Below are 23,434 nucleotides of genomic sequence, written 5' to 3'. Positions count from 1 at the left end.
ATGCACCAACCCAAACCAAGAGTTCAGAAGCACGCGAGAGCTTGCTAGTAGCATATACGCTGAGTTTCGATTTATTTTTGTGACGCGTTCCACAAACTTCACGGAAAGGAAACCGAGACGGCAGAAAGCGACATCCAGTATGTTTTCATTATTTTACAAAAGCACAATGTTTTGTTTTTATTGTGAGTGTACACACATAAAAATTACAGTTTCGAATGTATCTTACTTTTATCTGACCATAAATTACGGAGTATTTAAAGTTGTTTCTGCTGTTATGAGACAAAATAATTTGGCATTGCGCCAGTGAAAAGTCTAACTACTACAGTCCAGTGATGAAATATGCATTTCCAAAACCAAGGTAAGTGCCGAACCGTGACTTCTGTGTACCGTTACACCCCTATAATATTATTCTTATAACATGATTTAATGTTGGAAAACCTGAAAACTCACTGTGCTTCAAAATCTTGTTCTCCGTCAGAATCCGATGAAGACGCTCCTATTAGAAAATGAAATGATGCTGCTATAAACTGCAGCTGTAATAGTCATTCATATCAAATGGTCAATAATTCATTTACGTACCCTCAATGTAGATTTCTGCTGAGGTGGAGTCTGTGCCATAAAAGTTGGAGGCAAAGCACGAGTATCTGCCTGTATCTTCTTCAAATGCCTCGGCTATGATCAGAGAGTGTCGCTCACTGTTGGTGATGATCTGAATATCAGGACTGTTTTCCAACTCTTTACCCTCACAAAACCACCTGGAAAATACAATCAGAGCGTTGGAAAACACATCAAGCACAGACAATAACAAATAACACTACATAATGAAAATTTAAAACATACACATAAATCATGTATGAACGCATTTGGTTTTATTTGACCTCAGTTGTAAAACCAGTGACGAGCACAACTATGTTGTATTCTGACTATAAATGATTATGCCCAGCTCATTTACATAAGATAATATTTTCCTAAATGCATATTTAACTCATTGCTTCAATATTTTAAGTGTGCTAGTGACACTATCCTGTAAGCCACAGAGGTCATTAATACAAGCCTTACAAAACAAAGGTAAACCGCCTTTTTTCAACAATATCATGTAATGGATATGAGATCTTCATTGGCTGATGCAGGGTGTTCGATAGCCAAAACATGCATGTAAACCAAAAATAGGAAACCAGAATATCCAGTAACAAGATTTAACAAGGTAACAAGGGGAACTACTAGCACTTTTGTTAATCGTTCAAGCAGACAGTTGTTGACACATGCATAAAATCTCAAAATAGCCGAATATCAGCTACTTTCTCAGTCTATCACCATCACTATTTCCAAACAAATTAAATGCACAGTTAAAATGCTTAATATTGAATGGACATTAAATGGTCACAAGCATATCAATATATAAGTCACAAATAACTCAATTAACATCAAAATAATAGTACATTTCCTTTTTTAGGGACGTTACCCTTAAAAAAATTGTTGATGAGCAAAAGCTATTTACTTGACTAAATGACTAAATGGATTAATGACACCAGACATTATCATTTATTTCATCAAATACAATAAAATAGAATTTTCAGAGCCTTTCTTTAGTCATGGCCGAAATCAGTTAATTGTCTAACAACTATTAGATACTAGAAGCTGCTGAAGCCATTTACTAATGAAGTTATTTCTGGCATATGTCCGTTTGTGTTAAAGATATTCAATCTCATCACAAAAATCAGCCCTTCTTTTCAAACGCTTCAGCAAAATAAGGTCCACACTGCAACACAAATCAGCATTTATTCAGAATGAAATCAATGGGTTAAAAGAGTATTATCAGATCCAAAAATATAGCTTGACCCGAGCCTTACCTAGAGGGACCGTACAATTATTTTACTTCCTCTCCTTCCCTTATCGTGAAATTTTAAAGCGCTTCTGAAGCGATAAGTCGCGGTTCATTCCAAGGGCGAGACATGTCTGAAATGTATTGTGTTGGAATGGGATCCCAGAGCCAATGAGGATCATTTCCAGTGAGTAAGACTCTACTTTGAAAGCCTGAGCTGCGGGGGAGAGACTTCCAGCGCTAGATCTGCACCTGTTGGGTCTATTTTCCCTCTCGACCCGAAACCCGGCAGCATCCCTGACCGACACACATGAACACACAGAGCTAAACATAGAACGGCCTCTCATTCAATCACCAACACAACACACACTAATATATCTGTCAGCCAGTTAGCACACATTTGAGTCACTGAACAAAACAAAAAAAGAAGCACTTGACATTTTTAGGCTCGCTACAACATCGAAAATGTGGGGTTTCTTTACATTTACTTGATGAAAATTATTCTGTGGTGAAGAAAATGCTACAGAAAAAACATGTAATTTCTACATGAAAAACATAGTTCAGGCAAGAATACAAAAAACAAGGTAAATTAGTATTCATTTGAAGCTTGTAGAAATTAAAGTGCAAATCTTAATGATATAAAATTAATTAAAACCTACTCAACTTTTCGAATACTGGTGTTCCCATCATGCACTGGGGCAGTAATAATTAATAAGGTTGATTTTTCACTGCTTTCCAGCTGCATTTACAACGTTTTAGCATTACTTTTGTTGTTAGGTTTGGTAATTTGCCATTTTGTGACATTTTGGATTAATTTTCTACTCAAAATGACACATACTCAAACTATCTAACGTTACCGTCAGTAGCGGAGATAGCGTGGGTGCTTGGGTGCGGTCGCCCCAGGGCCCCGTGTCAATTAGGGGCCTCTCAAACGCCGCCGATCTTGCGTCACTGGACAGGAACGGGGCCCTCGCCAGCAGTGATGCCGGTAACTTTTTTCAGTAACGAGTAATAACGCGTTACTATTTCCAAACCAGTAATCAGATTAAAATTACTGATCCAAATTACTGTGTGTTACTATTTTTTGTCATTTTCTTTAATAGAAATGATGGCTGATATGCGATATGAAACCGAAATGTGTGTGAGAAGGCAGAATCGCGACACACTCCAAAACCCAGCGTTATCCTTCCCGTCCAGATCCAAGCTTACCACATCTTTAAATGATGGCTAGTAGGCTATTGTTTGAAGTTAACATTATAAAATACGTAGACCTACACTACACCACAGTTGAGGATAATTTCTTTAAAATTGGGCAATTCCAGCGTTATGGACGTGACATTTGGTAAAAAAACTTGAAATGGAAATTCTCAGAAAATGCATTTAATACCAATATATTGAAACGTCTGTTTATCCTCCTTAATAAAGGAGTCCAGACTCCAGACATTAGAAAAATATCAGTCTACACATGCATTTTATATTTAATATGAGGGAAATACGGACGTGACACAAAAAAACTTTTTTCGTGTTCGCATTTATGAGGGAAAAACAATGTTACGAGACAGTTCCCCGTTACGGACGCGAGCGCTCTGAAAGCGGCACTGAAAGACTGCTTTTAAAATTTTCCCAGAGACATCAAACATAAAGCACAAAGCCATTCATTAAGGCAAATTTCGTTTTGTATTAATTGTATCTTAATTTTAAATCAATGTTTCATCAACCAATTGCCTGGATTTAATAAATAAGAAGTAAATATAGCAGACAATAGATAATCGCGCCGGCGCGTGAACTGGAGCTCGTCTTGTGAGTCATAAATGAACCGAAACACAGAGTAGGCCTACTTGCCTCACACACCTGAGAAATATATCAATAGAAAGCTGGAAATGTGTACTTTTACAGAACAATTCAAAACGAAAGAAAACAGACTGTTCTCTGAAAAGAACGAGATAGCCTTTGTGTTTGATTTAACATATAAGCTTACTTGGCTCAACAAGTGACACATTATTACATATGCATTCATCAGATATATTTTTTTTTTTTTTTTACGGTTTTAATTTTAAAACGACTTGGTAGCAGAGGGCCCCATGATGAAGCTCCGCCCCCACTATACTGAGAGTCTAGCTCCGCCCCTGGTTACCGTTATTGTGTACCAAGTATTGAGGTCTGTGTTCGGATGCCATGTTATCTATTATGATGATATAGTATGGAATCTATACAATTTATATTGCATAATTACTTAAATGTTTCTAAAGCATACACTTTAAAAGTGTGGTTTAATTCAGTGTTATATTGTTTGAGTAAAAAGTTAATTTTGTTAAATTTACTATACTTAGTAAAGTAGATGTTACTTTATTTACTTCAATTAAATGTTAAATGAATGTTAAGTTTAACAGTAAGTAGATTTTACTTGATAATAACAATAACATAAGTTATACAGAGCAGTAGAAGTAAAATTTAGTTAAAACGAGGATCCTTCTATCAAATAAATCCTACAACTTATTTTTTTCAGTGACTTAGGGAACATTTGGAAACAGAGAACATTAAGGAAAATGAAGAGGCTTTGCACAGATGGTCATTTGAACATTCACAGATATAAATAAAATGGCTCATTGAATCATGTTGAAAAGGCGAGTTACTTCTGATCAGTGGATTCTCACAGGAGTGTGTGGATGATCTAATGTTTCTGACATCACAGTCTCTGGGTCGGCTGAACGTGTGTAACGTGACGGAGAACAGTTGTCGAAACACATCACCTGTCACACACACTCAGAAAAGCACGGGTTTCCTTGACCCGTCAGTGTGGGAAGCTTGCGTTGAGTAATGTTACACTGAGGTTTCATCAATGACACACTGATAAACAACTTCAGCAATGTATAATCATGATTCATGTATAGAAAATAACTTCAGAAACAATGGAAATCCCTCCATTAATTCATTAATTATAGGAAAATAAATCAAACAGCTTGAACTCAGAGGTTTTGTCATGCTACCGCTATGCAAACATTTATCTTTCAGCTTTCACAAGACATCTTTGTGCTAATAGAAAATGTATGGTCAATTTATATCATGTTATTAAATGCAAAAAAGTTAAATGTATTATCAATTTATATGGTAACACTTTACAATAAGGTTTCATTAGTTAAATACTTTAGTTAACGTGAACTAAGAATGAACAATACTTCTCCAGCATTTATTAATCTTACTTAATGTTAATTTCAATACTAACACATTATGGAAATTAAATGTTGTATTTGCTAATCTTAGTTAATGCACTAACATGAACAAATAATGAACAGCTGGATTTGTATTAACTAATGTAAACAAAGATTAATAAATACTGTGACTAATGTATTGCTATTAAATGCAAAAATGTAAATGCATGATCAGATTTTTATGAAGTTATTAAAAGCAAAAATATTAAATGCATGATCAATTTATATATTACATTATTAAATACAAAAATTTCAAATGCATGATCAATTTATATTACGTTATTAAATGCAAAAAATTTAAAATGTTAAATGCATGATCAATTTATATGATGTTATTAAATGGAAAAACGTTAAATGCATGATCAATTCATATATTACATTAAATACAAAAATTTCAAATGCATGATCAATTTATATGACGTTATTAAATGCAAAAAATTAAAAATGTTAAATGCATGATCAATTTATATTACGTTATTAAATGCAAAAACGTTAAATGCATGATCAATTTATATGATGTTATTAAATGCAAAAATGTTATATGCATGATCAATTTATATGACGTTATTAAATGTAAAAATGTTAAATGCATTATCAATTTATATGAAGTTATTAAATGCAAAAACGTTAAATGCATGATCAATTTATATGAAGTTATTAAATGCAAAAATGTTAAATGCATGATCAATTTATATGACGTTATTAAATGTAAAAATGTTAAATGCATGATCAATTTAAATGAAGTTATTAATGCATTTAACGTTTTTGCATTTCATAACTTCATAGAGATTGATCGTGCATTTAATGTTTTTGCATTTAATAACGTCATATAAATTGAGTCACACTGTAACACACACTGAGTTAAGTCTTGACTTGAGTTTCTAGAGAAGCACAAGCTGAATATCATGGCTGGAGAAGCACATTTGCACAATCTGACTCATTCAACTCTTTAAGGCTTCACAAGTTATGAGAGACTTCTCATATTCTCGACTTCTTGATTTCTCCTCCTCTGCAATTATCTTAGACATAAACATGTTTCATGACAAACACACTTACTATAAAAGAATAAAGAAATCATTAATATACTTACAGTCCAGTTTATATCAAAGTAAAATGGGAACAGTGCTCTATAGTTTACTAAAACTAAAAATATAAAAAATAATTTCTTCCAATTAAATAATATAAGAGTATTAGATGGAAAAGGTGAAACTTGTTTTTAGGTTTCACCTTTTGCATCTAATACTCTTATATTATTTCATTGAAAGAAATTATTTTTTATATTTTTAGTTTTAGTAAACTAGGGCACTGTTCCCATTGTACTTTGATATAAACTGGACTGTAAGTATAAGTTTATTGATTTCTTTATTACATTTTTCCTATGCAAATAATTAAATTAAATAAGTTTAAGTACTGAAATTACTAAAAATAAATTAAAGCTAAATATAAATATAAAAAAAAAAGAATACAATCAAATGATAAAAGCACAACAAAATTGCTAAAAATAAAAAGTATTCAAAATATTAATAAATACTATGATAGTATATAGCATTGATATCCATCTGATACCACAATAGTACATTATTTTGTAAGGAAGTGACACTCATGTTGTGTGGTTTATTTCATCAAATGGGACGGAAAGGACATTCACTACTCCCGAGTAAGCACTGCTGCAAAAATCCATCATATCTGCACTAATGTGCCCATGTCATATTTTGTTTACTCTTATATTCATTGGCTAACTGTGCTCTACTGAAGATGCAGGACATTAATTTCGCCTGCATTCTAGCATCATATTTCCAATGTGGCAAAATTAGAAAGGCTGAGCTCAGACTGCATGTTATACGCTCAGCTTTCACAAGACTTCTTTGTGCTTCCAGCCAATGCATGAGAAACTAGTGTGTTATAGATTCCTTGCACACTTTAGCATACTTTAAAATAAAAAAAGATTACTTATTATGGAAATAATATACTTTAAAAAAAGTCTGAAAAGAAGCGGCTGTTTACAGATACTTGATTAATTGCAATTAAGTGAAAATGTATTATGGTTTAAATTAATATTAAAGGTACAATATGTAAGAATTTCAAATCAAAGAATATCAAAATATCCAAAAAACACTTGCACGGTGTTATATGTTTCTTTCAATTGTGACGTACAATATCCTAAATGTTTCCAAGAATTTGTAAATTCAGAGAAATTCACAATTTTAAATAGTGCCCGTCCCTGTCGCCTGTCACTGACGTAATATCCGCGTTATCCCTGGTTTTCCGCTTGTACTGCCGTAGTAACCATGGTGACAGACGTGGACAACAGCGTTACGGCTAGCGGCGCGCTCACGCTGTTGTTGTTTCGTTCAAACATTATGGACCATGGCAAGCAGACTTTGGGACAAAATGAGAAATAAAACGAGGATCAATATCAGTGTGGCGTTTTCGAGATGCCGAGAGCTAGCGTCCGCGACTAACTTCGACTCGACAGAGACGCCGCTCTTACATGTACTTTATTAGACAGGTGAGCAAATGTACATAAAACGAATCAATGTTATATAGCTCAACATGATGAAATGTTAGAATATGATCAGTATGTTATTCGAATGTTGATCTAGCTTACTGCTAGCTTATCTAACAAACTAACACATAGAATAACATTATAACTATCAACACACTCAAATGCCGTTTAGTGTGATAGTGTAGAGCAAGTGAAGCAGCGCTGCGTTACCTCAAGTTTAATTTAATAAACTGACCTGTGTGAGTAGTAATAAAGCACTTGTGTGTAGTTCGGTAGAATGAAATGTCCTCATTCCTTTATATCCGCGGGACTCGCGTTGCGTGTGGCGCTGAGATCTGTCTCTCGTTAGCAATCGCGCCCTGCTTCACACCAGTCATGTTATAAACATCACTGTATTCATTCACTCATCCATAAACATTATTATCATTGGCATAACGACAAGTTCCATGATTCCGCTTATTCACTGTGTCATCAACCTACGCCTTTGTTATTGTAAGAGGTTAGCGACCCTAGCGGTGAAAAAAATTACATATTGTAGCATTAAATGCAATTTTTTGATTTCTTGGTAACACTTTACTTGAAGGGGTGTGCATAACACTGACATGACACCTTCATAATCATGACATGACACATGGGTTAGGTGTCATTCGCTCAATTATGAAATTTTTAATGCAAATATGACATTGTTTGAGATGTCTTTGTTATGACAACTTGACATAGCTAAACCAATACATCATAACCTGTCAGTGTTCCGGTAATGACAATTTGACATTACCAAGACAACATAAATTCTCATAAATATGTCATAAACATGACATAGCAGATTAATAATCAAACTTAAAACTGCAGTGAACCAAAGACAGTCTCAAAAACACTGTTTGAAATCGCTGGTGTTTCTGACGTCACAAACGACCTTGTAACCAATCAGATCAACGTGTGATCGTCAACCAGTGGATCTCTGAGCTGAGTGAGTGAGTGGAGGCGGGGCTCATTTGCATATTCATAGACCCGCGCATACTAAATGAGGCAAGGGTGTCGAGTTACATTCAAGGTATTTTAAGGCATGAAGAGTTTTTTCCAAGGGACATTTTTAAATATGTAATTTTTTGGGGATCAAAGATGAGTTTTAAGGGATAAAATTATTGACTACAGGGGGACTTTAGGTAAAACTAAATCCAAAACAATGATTCCATGATTGGATCCCTAAAAAGGTTCTATATATGAAGCGTTTCTTCTAAGAGTGTTTCTCTATGTCTGCTTTCTGCCTGAGCAATGCTAATGGTAATATTTGACCACTAAATACTGTACGTGCACCAAATAAAAGTGAAACTCACCGGACTTCAGGAGCAGGCAGTCCTCTGACGATACAATCCAACTGGACTTTACTTCCCTCGGGAACCTCCCTGCTTTTAAGTTTCTGTATAAAGTGTGGAGGTTCACACACGGGTTCCTCCGCTTGTATCAGAGCCGGTGCTTCACACTCAATTTCACGCGATGGCTCCGGTTCTTCCGGTTCCTCGGGCTCCTCTGTGTCCAAGACTTGATTGTTCTCCATCGGCTCCTCCATTTGTTGGTCAAGCAGAATCGTCCGTTCTCTATCGTCAGCATTAACGGAGTACGAAGTGCCATCAAGTTGGGTTTTGTTCTGGTATCGGCTCCGGTGCGCTTTGCAAGTACGAGGCCGAACTCGCTTAGAACTGTTGGACTTGAACAGAGACGAAAGCTCTTCTATGAAGTCGGCTGCCTTGTTGAGGAACTCCTTCTTGGATTGGGTTTCCAAGCCATAAGGAGCGTTTCTTTGGGGTCTTTTGAAATCGGCCGCAGCTTCCCTGGAAGATCTGACGCTCCTAATCGTGTTTTCTTGGATTGAAGGCTGGATCGGTTGACTCGACTCGGACATGGACATCGTGGGTTTGCTCATTTGTGGGCATCTCTCCTCACGTTCTCGTGGATCATTGCTGATGGCTTTGCAGGCCAGATCCACACTCTTGTCCAGTTCTTCTTGGCTCAGGAAGGCAGAAAGGTCTGGAAACTGAGCGTCCACTTTCCCACCAGAATCCTCCGGTTTCTCTTTGACCGTCCCGTACACCAGAAGTCGAGGCGTGTCGATTAGGCTGGGCTCGCCGTGTCTGTGATGGGCTCTTGCTTCGGATAAATAACTCTCTCGTAAGAGCTGAGATAAAGATGTGGGCTGATCCATGTTGTTCTCCTCCATGATGCTGGAAACACAATGACAGATTAAGAACATTAAGGAACGTTTTTGGACACATTTGGCAAAGGTGAAGCATCATTATCACTTAAAACTCATCTTTGATCACCAAAGTGACTATTTAAACGTTATTTCCTTGAAAAAAAAATTTCTTAAAATGTAACTCGACACCCTTGCCTCATTTAGTATGCGTGGTTCTATGAATATGCAAATGAGCCCCGCCTCCACTCACTCACTCAGCTCAGAGATCCACTGGTTGACGATCACACGTTGATCTGATTGGTTACAATGTCGTTTGTGACGTCAGAAACACCAGCGATTTCAAACCGTGTTTTTGAGACTGTCTTTGGTTCACTGCAGTTTTAAGGAGGAAATACTCAGCAATGCTGTCGACTTATGAATTTACACATGGTGTGTCTTAAAGCAGATTAAAAACACCATATAGACATATAAACAACATTAAAAGCTTGATTTTCACCACAGGGGGACTTACATGCCTTCTGCTAACCACTGTAATTTATAACTATATAAAAAATATAGAGTACAGCTTTCAATAACTTGGTCTTAGATATCATTGCCTACTTGTAGAAATTAATTCGGTTTACAAGGAGCAATTCAAAATGTCTACAAAGAAATATCGCATTGATATTAAATTTACACTGCAATCAGAGATATAAGAGATATCATTTTAGAGCTGAGCACAACTAGAAAAATTCACTATAATATATATATATTCACTATATTCATATTTGCATTATTCTTATTCACTATAAGTTTGTATGGTAACACTTTATTTTAAGGTGCTTGTAATAAGCAGTAATTAACATTTAATAAGACACTTATAAGACCTTATAAGATGCATATAAGCATTAACTACTTCATATAAGGGTTAATTAAAGGTCCAGGCCCTGAAGAGATCAGGGAAACTACTCCCTGGGAAGGTAAATTTTTAAGGGACTGGGAGTTTGTTACCATTTATGTTTGTCCGGCTGTTCTAAAAGTGCAATGTATTGATACTTGAGAAATTTATTATTTAATTTAATTTATTTATTATAATTAGTTAATGCTTATATGCATCTTATATGTATCTTATAAGGTCTTATAAGTGTCTTATTAACTGTTAATTACTGCTTATTACAACCACCTTAAAATAAAGTGTTACCGTTTGGATTCATTTCCATGTCTTCTTCAAACCTGGAAATGACCATTATAAAATTTCCCTGATATTTCCAGGTGTTCTGTTACCTTCATGCATAACTTAAACATGCCAACAAACCTAATATTCCCGGAGAATAAAATGTAGTTATTAAAACTATGAAAACGCAGATGAATTTGAAGCATTACGTTTGGATGTTTTGGAGATTTTTGTGCCATTGCAAACAGAATTCCTCTTAAAACATGAGATCAATTGACTCCTAAATATCTGATCAAAGAATATCCATGACTTCTCCAGTTATTTTTGATATGGATTTTTTAAATAATAATTTCTAACAAGACGGCAGTCAGAATTCTAGAGAGGAGCACAAGAATATATATATTAAAAAAAAAATCATATTCACTACAAGATTTCATTCATTTCCATGTCTTCACCAGCCTGGAAATAACAACTATAAAATGTCCTAATATTTCCAGGTTTTCTATGACCGTAGGAACTAGTATACATGCATAACATATTCAACTTAAACATTTCAAAGCTGGAAAAGTCCGGAAAGCAAACGCCATTTTCATGAAATGCATAAAAATGCAGCAATATTTAAAGCATATGGTTTGGAAGTTTTTGTGTCACAACAAACAGAATTATTTTTAATATTTAGAGTCCAATATCAAAACACACTCCCACTTTATATTAAGTGTCTTTATCTATTATGTAAATAATCATTTGATGCAATACACTTAATGATTTTACATTGTACTTAAAAAAAACCTACACGTGTAATTGGTTTGTGTAATTACATCAATAATTACCTGACTTAACCAAACCCGGGTTACACTTTATTCTAAGGTGACGCAGTTACATATTACTACATATACTTACAGTAGTAATAACAGTAAATTATGCATAATTACAATTAACTAACCCTAAACCAAACCCTAACTCTATAGTAAGTACATGTAGTTAACTAATATTACTTATTTGAGTAATTACAATGTAACTACATCACCTTAAAATAGTGTAACCCAAACCGGTCCTCACCTTACCCGTATCCACCTCAATAACAGCAAAAGTGTTTAGATGCAAATATATACACATGTATACAGTATGTGTAGTATGTGTGCTGATGATTTAGTTATTCTCTCTCCTTATAATGCTGGACTACAACAGTTCAAGCTATGGTGTGCATCATATTACATTGAATGCTAAAAAGAGAGTGGTTATGATTGTTAAAATCCAAAAGTTAAAACCTTAAGCAAAAATGTCATTCTATACAGGTGACCCAAGTATTAAACGTGGTAAATAAAGCAAAATACTTGGGTCACATCATTAAAAACAGAAATATTTGATATATTCTGCTATAATATAGCTCTTTTTAGAGCTTAATGTTTTTCTCTTTATATGGCGCACTTGTAGTGTAAATATAGTAAAGTTCTGCTTCGGCTCCCGAGTTGGACAAGTGCAAGCCAAATGTTTGTATCTAATAATGCATGCAATTATATGCATGTGATTCAAAAAATAGCATAATGGTCTTAAATTATATTACATTGAGTGATAAAAGGTATTTTTTCCTGGAATGTAATTTTTTTTATAATTTTTTTTTATAATTTCTTAGTAAATGCATGTTTATATATTTTCTTTTTACGTTTTGATATGGACCTACGGGTCTGAAGTAGAGAATGACTTGAAATGAAAAGACTCCCAATTTAAAGTATGACCCAAAGCAAAGTCTGAGAAAGGTTTTGCCCTGTTGTTATTGAATCCAGAAACGGGATATGCCTGCAGATGGTCCTGACACTCAAATCAGAGCAATTAACAGAAGCAGCGATGCCCTTCCAACAGACCTGTCCGGGCAGCTGGTGTGTGCATGAATCCAGAGCACACACACACACACACACACTCCAGCCCCCCCACACAGCTAATTATAGTCAGGGCTCACTTTACATGAACAAAATACAACACAATAATATCATTACAAACATCATATCGCTCGAATCAATCCAGAAACTATTACATTAGATCTTGTGTACATGATTTACTAGGAAGGAACCGTTATGACACGTAAGTCTAAGAAAGAAACTGTCAGTACAAACATCTATACAGAGTGTGTGCCTTTAAAATGTACTTGCATGCATTAAATGAAATGGTCATCAGATAACAAGGTGCTTTACCTTAGACTTCAGTGTGAGCGTTCTGCTCCACAAGTGTGTAGATCTACTGCACCTGCTTACAATCCACTGCAACTCCAGCTTTACAGACGCCCGAGCGCTTCCTAGCCTTGAGGAAAGTTAACCTCGAGTTCTTCCTAGTCTTGGGGAAAGTTAACCTCGAGTTCTTCCTAGTCTTGGGGAAAGTTAACCTTGAGTTTCCAGCGGCAGCAGCGGCGACGGCCTGTCCGGGAGACCTGTCACCATGAAGCCGAATCATCCGTCAGCGTGTCGGTGGCAGGTTATCAGGAGGAGGTGGAGGGATTTGAAGCGTGTGCCAGGGAATGAGCCGTCCTCATTGGCCAGTGCCCGTCTGGTGCACCTACGACAGGCTGGAGGGCACAGAAGCAGTGCATTATGGGCGGTAACTGGAAATAATAGGGCAAAAAGGAGATGCATACCAAGCACAGATGATTTTGAACATTCATTGTCATTTGCATTAGTTAAAAAAATGAACCCTGTTTTGAGTACAATTAAGTATTTATGTATAATGCATTATAAAGGTATGCATAATTTACGTTATATCTTTTCATAAATAATTGCAACCAAAGTTATAATGCATTATATTTGCAGACTTGTTGTTTGTTATGCGTTTTAATTAGTGCTAACGATTAATCGCATCCAAAATAAAAGTTTGTTTAGGGTGTTCTGTGTAAAATTATTTTGTATATACAAATACACACACATGCATGTATATATTCTAGAAATATTTGCATGTATATATTTAAATACATAATTTATATTATATATAAATATTTTATATATAAATAACACATTTTTCTTAAATGTATACATGCATGTGTGTGTATTTATATATACAAAATAATTATACACAGAACACAATTTATTTTATTTTGATTAATAGTCTTAATGCATTATACTTGCTTTCTAAACACTATATAACAATTATTCATGAGATCATATGATGCATTATATACAAGGCATGATCAATGCATTCAAATATTTTATAATGCACTATATATGAAGGGTTTAGGTAAAGTCGTTTGCATTGTGACATTACTGTGTTTACCCTCAAATTCTCATTATTGCACTGGGAAAAACACACAATTACAATCATGCTTTTAGATTCCAACTATAAAATAAAAGAAAGAGACAAGATCAATCTTTTTGGTGAAAACTGTTTATTTTCAAGTGTTCCGCTTGCCGTTTTACTCTTTCCATACATTGTTTTGTAATGAAATTATCTTTGAAAATATTATTTTACACATACCCGAGGGCTGACTTTAGTTGAACTGTTTTTAAGATGAGTTCACCAGGAATTACCCATAACTCTCTGAATATGGTGATCAATACGTTTTGCTTCCTACTCACTTTAAAAATAATTTTTCTACTAATTATATTATATAATGCTTGAATATACTTCATATATATATTCACATATTTAACTAGTGATCTATTTAGCATTATATAATTTAATACTGTTTGTTATTGACTCAACTATAGTTTCTAGATCAAATACGAGCAGCCCTTTATTTTACACCTGGAAGTCCTTTATATCTGCTGTTTCTCACATCAGTTATTGTGCTTCCAGGTTAAATGTGTGTTTTTTTTTTAATATTTATGGAAGCACATTTCTTCATAATAATGAAAAGTCAAAATTATAATAATTTTGTCATAATAATGATAAGATTAAAAGTTAAAATTGACTTTTTAAGTAACTTTTTATGACTTGTCTCATAATTTTGACTATGACAATTTCGAGTCAAGACAATTTAGTTCATAATTATGACTTTATCTTTATGAATTTTGACTGTGTATGGCGATTTAAACTTTTTAAGTGATAATTTTGACCTTTTATCTCAATTATGACTTTTTCGATTCAAGACAATTTAGTTCATAATTATGACTTCATCTCTTAATTTTGACAAAGAATGACAATTTCAACTTTTTAAGTCATAATTTTGACCTTTTATCTCAAATATGACTTTTTCATCTCAGAATTTTGACTTAAAAAGTCGATATTGTCATTCTATGTCATAATTACCACAGCATAATTTATTTGTATGTGGTGGAAATGGGCTTCCATAACTATTAGATTATCTACTGATGCAAAAAGAACAAAAAAAAAATCTGCAGTTGTCATTAAAAAAAAAATTATGATTTACATATCACATGATTTCACTTAAAAAGTCTAAAAGGAAGAAAGGCAAATAGCCAAAGGCACGTCATGATTAGGTAATATGGTCGTCAGATAAAGTGTGTCAAACCGAATAGAACTACAGTAGTGATCCTAAAATAAAATAAAAACTTTGCATTTTAAAATAAGTAGGTATTAATCTGGATTCTGAATACCTTCATTCATCACTTGGCAAAACATCCAACATCACGTTTCTTCAGTCTAACGCCGGTCGCATTATAACACGCATATAACCATCCATTCTGAGACCACCGGATGATGTCACTAAGGGAAATATAACTTAAAAGTAGAAAGAGAAATCATCCTGATTGGACTAATCAACCTGGAAACATGATGAATTCTGCGAAGCAAATCCAGAACAAGAGAAAAAAGCAGTTCTATAAATCCAGCTCCTAACTGGACACACACACACACACACACTGAAGGCCATAGTGATGCTGCTCATGCTTGTGTAGTTCTGTAATGCTTTTGCGAATCCTCAAAATATCCGAGAACTCCCAAAGGACTGTATGAAGCGTCTCTGCATCTGATAAAGTCTGTTCGGCATGTCTGAGTCTTTCATTCACTGAAGTAGTGTAAAATCCCACTTCACTGTCACGATTCTTCACTCGCTCGCTTGCGAGACTGATCGCCCCTGCAAAACAACGGCTCGGGTCAAGCTAGCATTTTTAATGGACTGAATATTGCCTGTTGAATATTATAGGTTGTATTTTTAAACGGAATTAATATATTTGGAAGTGAAATCTGAAAGTCAAGATTTGAAAGTAAAATAATGAAAATTCTGAAATATGACATTAAAATAATGCCGAATGTTTTTGAAACAAAAAAGCTTGTTGAATTGCACTACTTGGAAAAAAAACATGCATTGCATTATTAATCGGGCTTGTATTTTAATGCATTGTGTTTTTAGGGCTTGCATTTTTATGGGCTGAAATTCAACATGGTTGTATATTTAAGCTGTGAATATTTCAATTCAAAACATTTAAAAATTCAATAATCACCTTTCAGATTTCACTTCCAAATATATTAATCCAGTTTAAAAATACAACCTTTAATATTCAACAGGCAATCAAATTATTAAAAATAATTATTTAATAATTTCGCTCGTATTAAAAACACAATGCATTAAAATACAAGCACGATTAATAATGCAATGCATATTTTTTCCAAGTAGTGCAATTTTTTTGTTTAAAAAATATTTGGCATTATTTTACATCCATCATAATATTATTTCGCATAATTTGAGGTTATGGTTTACCTGGAGACGCCGTTCTGACAGAGCTCCATCTGCAGCTTCTGGTCTTGCGCCGCGTAATACTCCAGCTGAGACTCCAGAGCCGGAGGAGCGATCTGAGGAATGAATCTGGAGAACAGAGCCGGAGCGAGAGGGACCCAGTCTGTGGGGAAGAACATCATCTCCTGTTAATCATGTGTTACAGGTGGAAATCTTTGGCTTGAATGTCATTTGAATTGTTTCCAAAGTGAACAAATTTGTGATTATTGTTCATTCAGAATGATTTAAACTCTGAACCGTGTTTTGATTCAGTGAGATATACAGTATATATGCGTGTGTGTATATATATATATATTTGTGTGTGTGTATACTGTATATATATATACACTCACCGGCCACTTTATTAGGTACACCTGTCCAACTGCTCGTTAACACTTAATTTCTAAGCAGCCAATCACATGGCGGCAACTCAGTGCATTTAGGCATGTAGACATGGTCAAGACAATCTCCTGCAGTTCAAACCGAGCATCAGTATGGGGAAGAAAGTTGATTTGAGTGACTTTGAACGTGGCATGATTGTTGGTGCCAGAAGGGCTGGTCTGAGTATTTCAGAAACTGCTAATCTACTGGGATTTTCACGCACAACCATCTCTAGGGTTCTAGGGTTCGGCAGTTCTGTGGGCGGAAATGCCTTGTTGATGCCAGAGGTCAGAGGAGAATGGCCAGACTGGTTCGAGCTGATAGAAGGGCAACAGTGACTCAAATAACCACCCGTTACAACCAAGGTGGGCAGAAGAGCATCTCTGAACGCACAGTACGTCGAACTTTGAGGCGGATGGGCTACAACAGCAGAAGACCCCACCGGGTACCACTCATCTCCACTACAAATAGGAAAAAGAGGCTACAATTTGCAAGAGCTCACCAAAATTGGACAGTTGAAGACTGGAAAAATGTTGCCTGGTCTGATGAGTCTCGATTTCTGTTGAGACATTCAGATGTTAGAGTCAGAATTTGGCGTAAACAGAATGAGAACATGGAACCATCATGCCTTGTTACCACTGTGCAGGCTGGTGGTGGTGGTGTAATGGTGTGGGGGATGTTTTCTTGGCACACTTTAGGCCCCTTAGTGCCAATTGGGCATCGTTTAAATGCCACGGCCTACCTGAGCATTGTTTCTGACCATGTCCATCCCTTTATGGCCACCATGTACCCATCCTCTGATGGCTACTTCCACCATGGCACAAAGCTCGAATCATTTCAAATTGGTTTTCTTGAACATGACAATGAGTTCACTGTACTAAAATGGCCTCCACAGTCACCAGATCTCAACCCAATAGAGCATCTTTGGGATGTGGTGGAACGGGAGATTCGCATCATGGATGTGCAGCCGACAAATCTGCGGCAACTGTGTGATGCCATCATGTCAATATGGACCAAACTCCCTGAGGAATGCTTCCAGCACCTTGTTGAATCTATGCCACGAAGAATTGAGGCAGTTCTGAAGGCAAAAGGGGGTCCAACCCGTTACTAGCATGGGGTACCTAATAAAGTGGCCGGTGAGTGTATATCACATATCACTGAATCAAAACTGTTCAATTTGAATCGTTCTGAATGCACATTATATATATGCTGAATGCACACACACATATACATAATATATATACATACATACATACACACACACACACATACACACACATATATATATATATATATATATATATATATATATATATATATATATATATATCTCACTGAATCAAAACTGCTCAATTTGAATCGTTCTGAATGCACATTATATATATGCTGAATGCACACACACATACACACATACATACACAAACACACACACACACACACAAACACACACACATATATATATAAAAGGGCTGTCAAGCGATACTTTTTTTTATCTAATTAATTACACACTGTGGTAATTAATCGCACATAAAATTTAGCTGAGAAAGCGCCTCCAAAAGATCATTTAAAGTCATTATTGTGTTAAATGAGAAAAGCATTAATATACAGTTGTCAACATTTGAAGTGGATCAAAAAAGTTCATCAAAGCACGGGTATCGTTCAAAATTCATGTACAACTTTGATGAAAGGTTTTGATCCACTTCAAATGTTGACTACAATATTTCATTTGATTCAACATAGAATTTATTACACAAACTTTAAGGCTTCAATGGCCATGAGGGGGAGTAAACGATGACACGATTTTTGGTTGAACTAGACCTTTAATAGATTATTTAATAATACAGATTTTTTTTCTTCTCTTTAATGAAATCCTACTCTAAATAAGAAACTAAAACTGCCAGTAAGTGGTGGTTAAATGTCTAAATGAGCGAGTCGTTGAGTCATTCGTTCATTAGATTCGCTCAAATGGCTGATTCATGAGTCACTGAATCATTGATTCACCCGAATGATTCGTTCAAACCACGAATTCATTCAGAAACACCGCTGTGTTGCTCGAAGAAGCACAATCGTTCTCCTGTGGCTTTATAGGCAATATTGTGTCTAAAATACAACAATATTAACTTCTTACTTATTGAACAGTTTTAACATATTTGCACTCGTGCTATTCGCGATAAAAACAGCACTCATGTGATATTGCGCTCGTACAAAAACTCATACAGGGGCATTTTTGCCCTGATATCTTGAATTTTAGAGCGATTCTAACTGCTCTCTATAGGCTTCATCACGCAGTGAGTTGTTGCCCTGCTTCATGTTCGTCATGAAAAACATGAAAAAAGTCAAATTTGCTTAAACATTTCTCTAGTTCAAATTGTTCCATCCAAAGCCTGTAGGATCTGTGAAAGACAAATGATGTGATGTGAAACACAAAAGCTATTGACACAAAATAACACTGTAACTGAAGCTCAGTTCAGGATCACACACACACTGCGATGCATTGAGTGCTTCTGTCTATAATCACACGATTCAAGCGCCATTTTTCACACGCCGACAGTTTTGTGGAGATCGCTGACAGATGCCTGAAGTCTTAGGCCACTCGATGCTCGTTCATGTCGTGTAGTGTGTGTGTGTGTGTGTGTGTGTTACTAAAACAGTCACACTAATCTTACCTGGCCGGAGCGTGTAAAGACCTTTCACAACACTCTCCATAGTCGACGGTTTGACTTGAAATGGCATGGAATGAGCCTTTTTAAGAAGAGCTGAGAAAACACAATTAAACACTTCAGTTGATGTACACTGCCGTTCAAAAGATTTGGATCGGTAAGATTATCCTTCTCTCTTCTGCTCACCAAAGCTGCATTTATTTAATAAAAACAAACAAACAAAAAACAGTAATATTGTTAAATATTATGACAATTTAAAAAACACTGTTTTCTATGTGAATATATAGTAAAGTGTAATTTATTCCTGTGATCAAAGCTGTATTTTCAGCATCATTACTCCAGTCTTCAGTGTCACATGATCCTTCAGAAATCACTCTAATATGATGATCTGATGCTCAAGAAACATTTATGATTATTATCAATGTTGAAAACAGTTTTTTTTCAGGATTCTTTGATGAATAGAAAATTCAAAAGAACAGCATTTATTTGAAATAGAATTTTTTGTAACATTATAAATGTCTTTGTCACTTTTGATCCATTTAATTCGTCCTTGAATTCAAGCTTTCTATTTCAGATAAATGCTGTACTTTTGAACTTTCTATTTATCAAATAATCCTGAAATAAAAATGTAAATAACTGTTTTCAACACTGATAATAATCATAAATGTTTCTTGAGCATCAGATCCTCATATTAGAGTGATTTCTGAAGGATCATGTGACACTGAAGACTGGAGTAATGATGCTGAAAATTCAGCTTTGATCACAGGAATAAATTACACTTTACTATATATTCACATAGAAAACAGATGATTTACATTGTAATAATATTTCACAATATTACTGTTTTTTTGGTATTTTAAATCAAATAAATGCAGCCTTGGTGAGCAGAAGAGACTTATTTTAAAAACGTTAAAAATCTTACCGATCCAAAACTTCCAAAGTTCCAATTAAAAATTTAATAAAATTGCATTTCTTCTGTATACTCTACAAAATCATTGTCCAGTAATATAAACAACTCTGACACAACGAATCTTGAGAAACACACTCACGCAGTAACACACTGACGTGCCTCTCCGCTACATGATCCGAGAAAAGCTTCATGAGATCGTCCCGCAGGTCTCGGTTCAGCTTGGTCTCAATGTAGAACTTGTTCTTTAACACAGTTATGTTCAAAAGGCAGACGCATTAATAGAGAATTCAAATGATCTGATAAGATCGAATCCAAAAACAATGACTATTTGCATGTTACCATATAGATGAAGACGGGAACGATGCAGTGAAGGGCGGCTGTGTACTGAGTCAGAGCCACGTTGAAGTTCTCAATCAACTGTTCTGGAGGACTGGCCTTTAGAAGAGATGAGATTTCATTTCATTCATTTATTTTATTTGATAGGGACGATGCTCATTGATCAACAAACAAGTTACTTGCTGTAAACAAGCCAGAGTTAGCTACAAGTGCTAGTTTCCATCTGTTGTCCCTAGCCAGATCTTAACAGGCACCCTAAAATACAAAAGTCAATAAAAATACACTATAAATGTAATAAATACAGCAGGAATTTTAAAACAATATGAGCCTACCCTCAAACAGACAATAGATTGCTCACCTCACCCTCAACATAATTACAGATGAACAGTTTTATTCGGATGGACTGGATTCTCTGATCAGTTTCATTACGAGTAGTGGCTATTAATACAATTAATAAACTAAAAAAATATACGTTTGAAGAAAAAAAAAAAGAGGTCATTTTAAATACATTTTTTTATTATTATCATTTTTTTTTTTACAAAAATTACACATTTATAAAAATATTAATAAAATAGAAAATCAAATAAAAAATAATAAGTTTTTAGAAAGTAATTTTTGTGTGGACATTTATAATTACACGTTATTTAATTTAAGCATGTATTTTTATTTTTCTAAAAACAAATAAAAAGTCTTAATAAAATAATTTTATTTTATTATTTTAAATGTGTTAATAAAAATCACTTTTAAAATAGTTATTATTTATGCATGGATTATTTTGCTTCTTTTATTTAAAATTACATTTTGCCATGTATAAAAATGTGTTATATTAAAATGTTATTAAAAATGACTTTAAAAAATATATTTATGCATGTATTATTTTGGTTCTTTTATCTTAAAATCATATTGTGCCATGTATAATTTATTTTTTATTTTTAATGCAATAAAAATGGTCTTTAAATATATATTTATGCATGTACTATTTAGCTTCTTTTATCTAAAAATATATTGTGCCATGTATAAAAATGTGTTATTTGAAATGCAATACAAATTCTGTCTTTAAACAATTTATTTATGCACGTATTATTTTGCTTCTTTTATTTTAAATTGTATTTTGTCATGTATAAAAAGTTATTTTAAATGTGTTATTAAAAAAAAATGTATTATGCACATATATATATATATATATATGCATGCATGCATCACTTTGCTTCTTTAATCTAAAAATCATTTATCAATAGATCAATGTAAAAATCACAAGCACTTCATTTGAATGTGAATGTGTGTCGCAGTATGTGTTTTAAAAGTGCACTTGAACACTGTGGATGCACTGACCTGTAGCTCAGAAGACACTTGCTCTAGATGAGACGTGATCTTCCACATCAGGTCGTTGTAGAGCAGCTCTGAGTGCTGTTGGCACACGCACTTATAAACGTGACTGGAGGAGGAGAAAGCAGAAATGTGTGTTAACTAAAAAGCATGTTTGATTTTTGATCGCTTTAACGGGAAGGAACACGCACCTGTAGATCTGTTCGTACGAGATGGAGATGTGCTCCAGTGGGCTTTGAGTGAGCAGATGCTCAATGGCTCTCTCTAGTTTCGGCCAGTAAACGGTCCTGTAATCTTCTGCCGTCATCGCATTCAGGACTACACAAACATGAACACATGAACATCAGGGTCAGACCAACCGGAGCAACTCACACACGAAGCTCTTAATAAACTACTCTTCTCTACCTCATACAAATATAAGTATTCGGCAGTACTGAAATAATACTGTATTCAGTGCAATGGTATTATTATCATGAGGTAATACTGTAGTAATACTTGTGACGCCATGTTTTTGGACATAGCAATATTTTTTTAGACATGGAAACAAGGCAATAACATGATTAATATATATCTATATATATAAAAAAATCCAAAACACACACACACATATATATATATATATATATATATATATATGCATAATAATTTTTTTTAATAACACATTTAAAATAACTTTTTATACATGACAAAATACAATTTAAAATAAAAGAAGCAAAATAATACGTGCATAAATAAATTGTTTAAAGACAGAATTTGTATTGCATTTCAAATAACACATTTTTATACATGGCACAATATATTTTTAGATAAAAGAAGCTAAATAGTACATGCATAAATATATATTTAAAGACCATTTTTATTGCATTACAAATAAAAAATAAATTATACATGGCACAATATGATTTTAAGATAAAAGAACCAAAATAATACATGCATAAATATATTTTTTAAAGTCATTTTTAATTACATTTTAATATAACACATTTTTATACATGGCAAAATGTAATTTTAAATAAAAGAAGCAAAATAATCCATGCATAAATAATAACTATTTTAAAAGTGATTTTTATTAACACATTTAAAATAAAAATACAATTATTTTATTAAGACTTTGTATTTGTTTTTAGAAAAATAAAAACAACAAATTAAAATACATGCTTAAATTAAATAATGTGTAATTATAAATGTCCACATAAAAATTACTTTCTAAAAACGTATTATTTTTTATTTAATTTATTTTCTATTTTATTAATATTTTTATAAATTTGTAATTCATTTTTTTTT

General features: G+C 34.1%; 2 protein-coding genes across 2 annotated transcripts in view; both read right to left on the bottom strand.

The window, feature by feature from the left end:
- mypn (myopalladin) overlaps nt 1–13,373 on the bottom strand; it is a 37,381-nt gene extending 24,008 nt beyond the window's left edge. The window contains exons 1-4 of the mRNA XM_056232672.1: nt 13,071–13,373; nt 8,872–9,756; nt 580–755; nt 451–496 (exon numbers count right to left, since the gene is read on the bottom strand). Coding sequence (XP_056088647.1) covers nt 451–496; nt 580–755; nt 8,872–9,752 — 1,103 coding nt within the window. The 5' untranslated portion in view covers nt 9,753–9,756; nt 13,071–13,373. The remainder of the gene's footprint in view (nt 1–450; nt 497–579; nt 756–8,871; nt 9,757–13,070) is intronic.
- Nucleotides 13,374–15,820: 2,447 nt separating this feature from the next.
- The window catches only part of cacul1 (CDK2 associated cullin domain 1), an 8,275-nt gene continuing 661 nt past the window's right edge, over nt 15,821–23,434 (bottom strand). The window contains exons 2-8 of the mRNA XM_056232673.1: nt 22,342–22,468; nt 22,157–22,259; nt 20,828–20,923; nt 20,628–20,730; nt 19,585–19,674; nt 16,523–16,661; nt 15,821–15,898 (exon numbers count right to left, since the gene is read on the bottom strand). Of these exons, the coding sequence (XP_056088648.1) occupies nt 15,859–15,898; nt 16,523–16,661; nt 19,585–19,674; nt 20,628–20,730; nt 20,828–20,923; nt 22,157–22,259; nt 22,342–22,468 (698 nt within the window). The 3' untranslated portion in view covers nt 15,821–15,858. The remainder of the gene's footprint in view (nt 15,899–16,522; nt 16,662–19,584; nt 19,675–20,627; nt 20,731–20,827; nt 20,924–22,156; nt 22,260–22,341; nt 22,469–23,434) is intronic.

This window comes from Rhinichthys klamathensis, unplaced genomic scaffold (assembly GCF_029890125.1).
Source record: "Rhinichthys klamathensis goyatoka isolate OS25496 unplaced genomic scaffold, OSU_Roscu_1.1 h1tg000352l_1, whole genome shotgun sequence".
Classification (NCBI taxonomy): domain Eukaryota; kingdom Metazoa; phylum Chordata; class Actinopteri; order Cypriniformes; family Leuciscidae; genus Rhinichthys; species Rhinichthys klamathensis.
The sequence above is the reverse complement of the archived record's forward strand: the minus strand, read 5'-3'. Positions and strand labels throughout refer to the sequence as shown.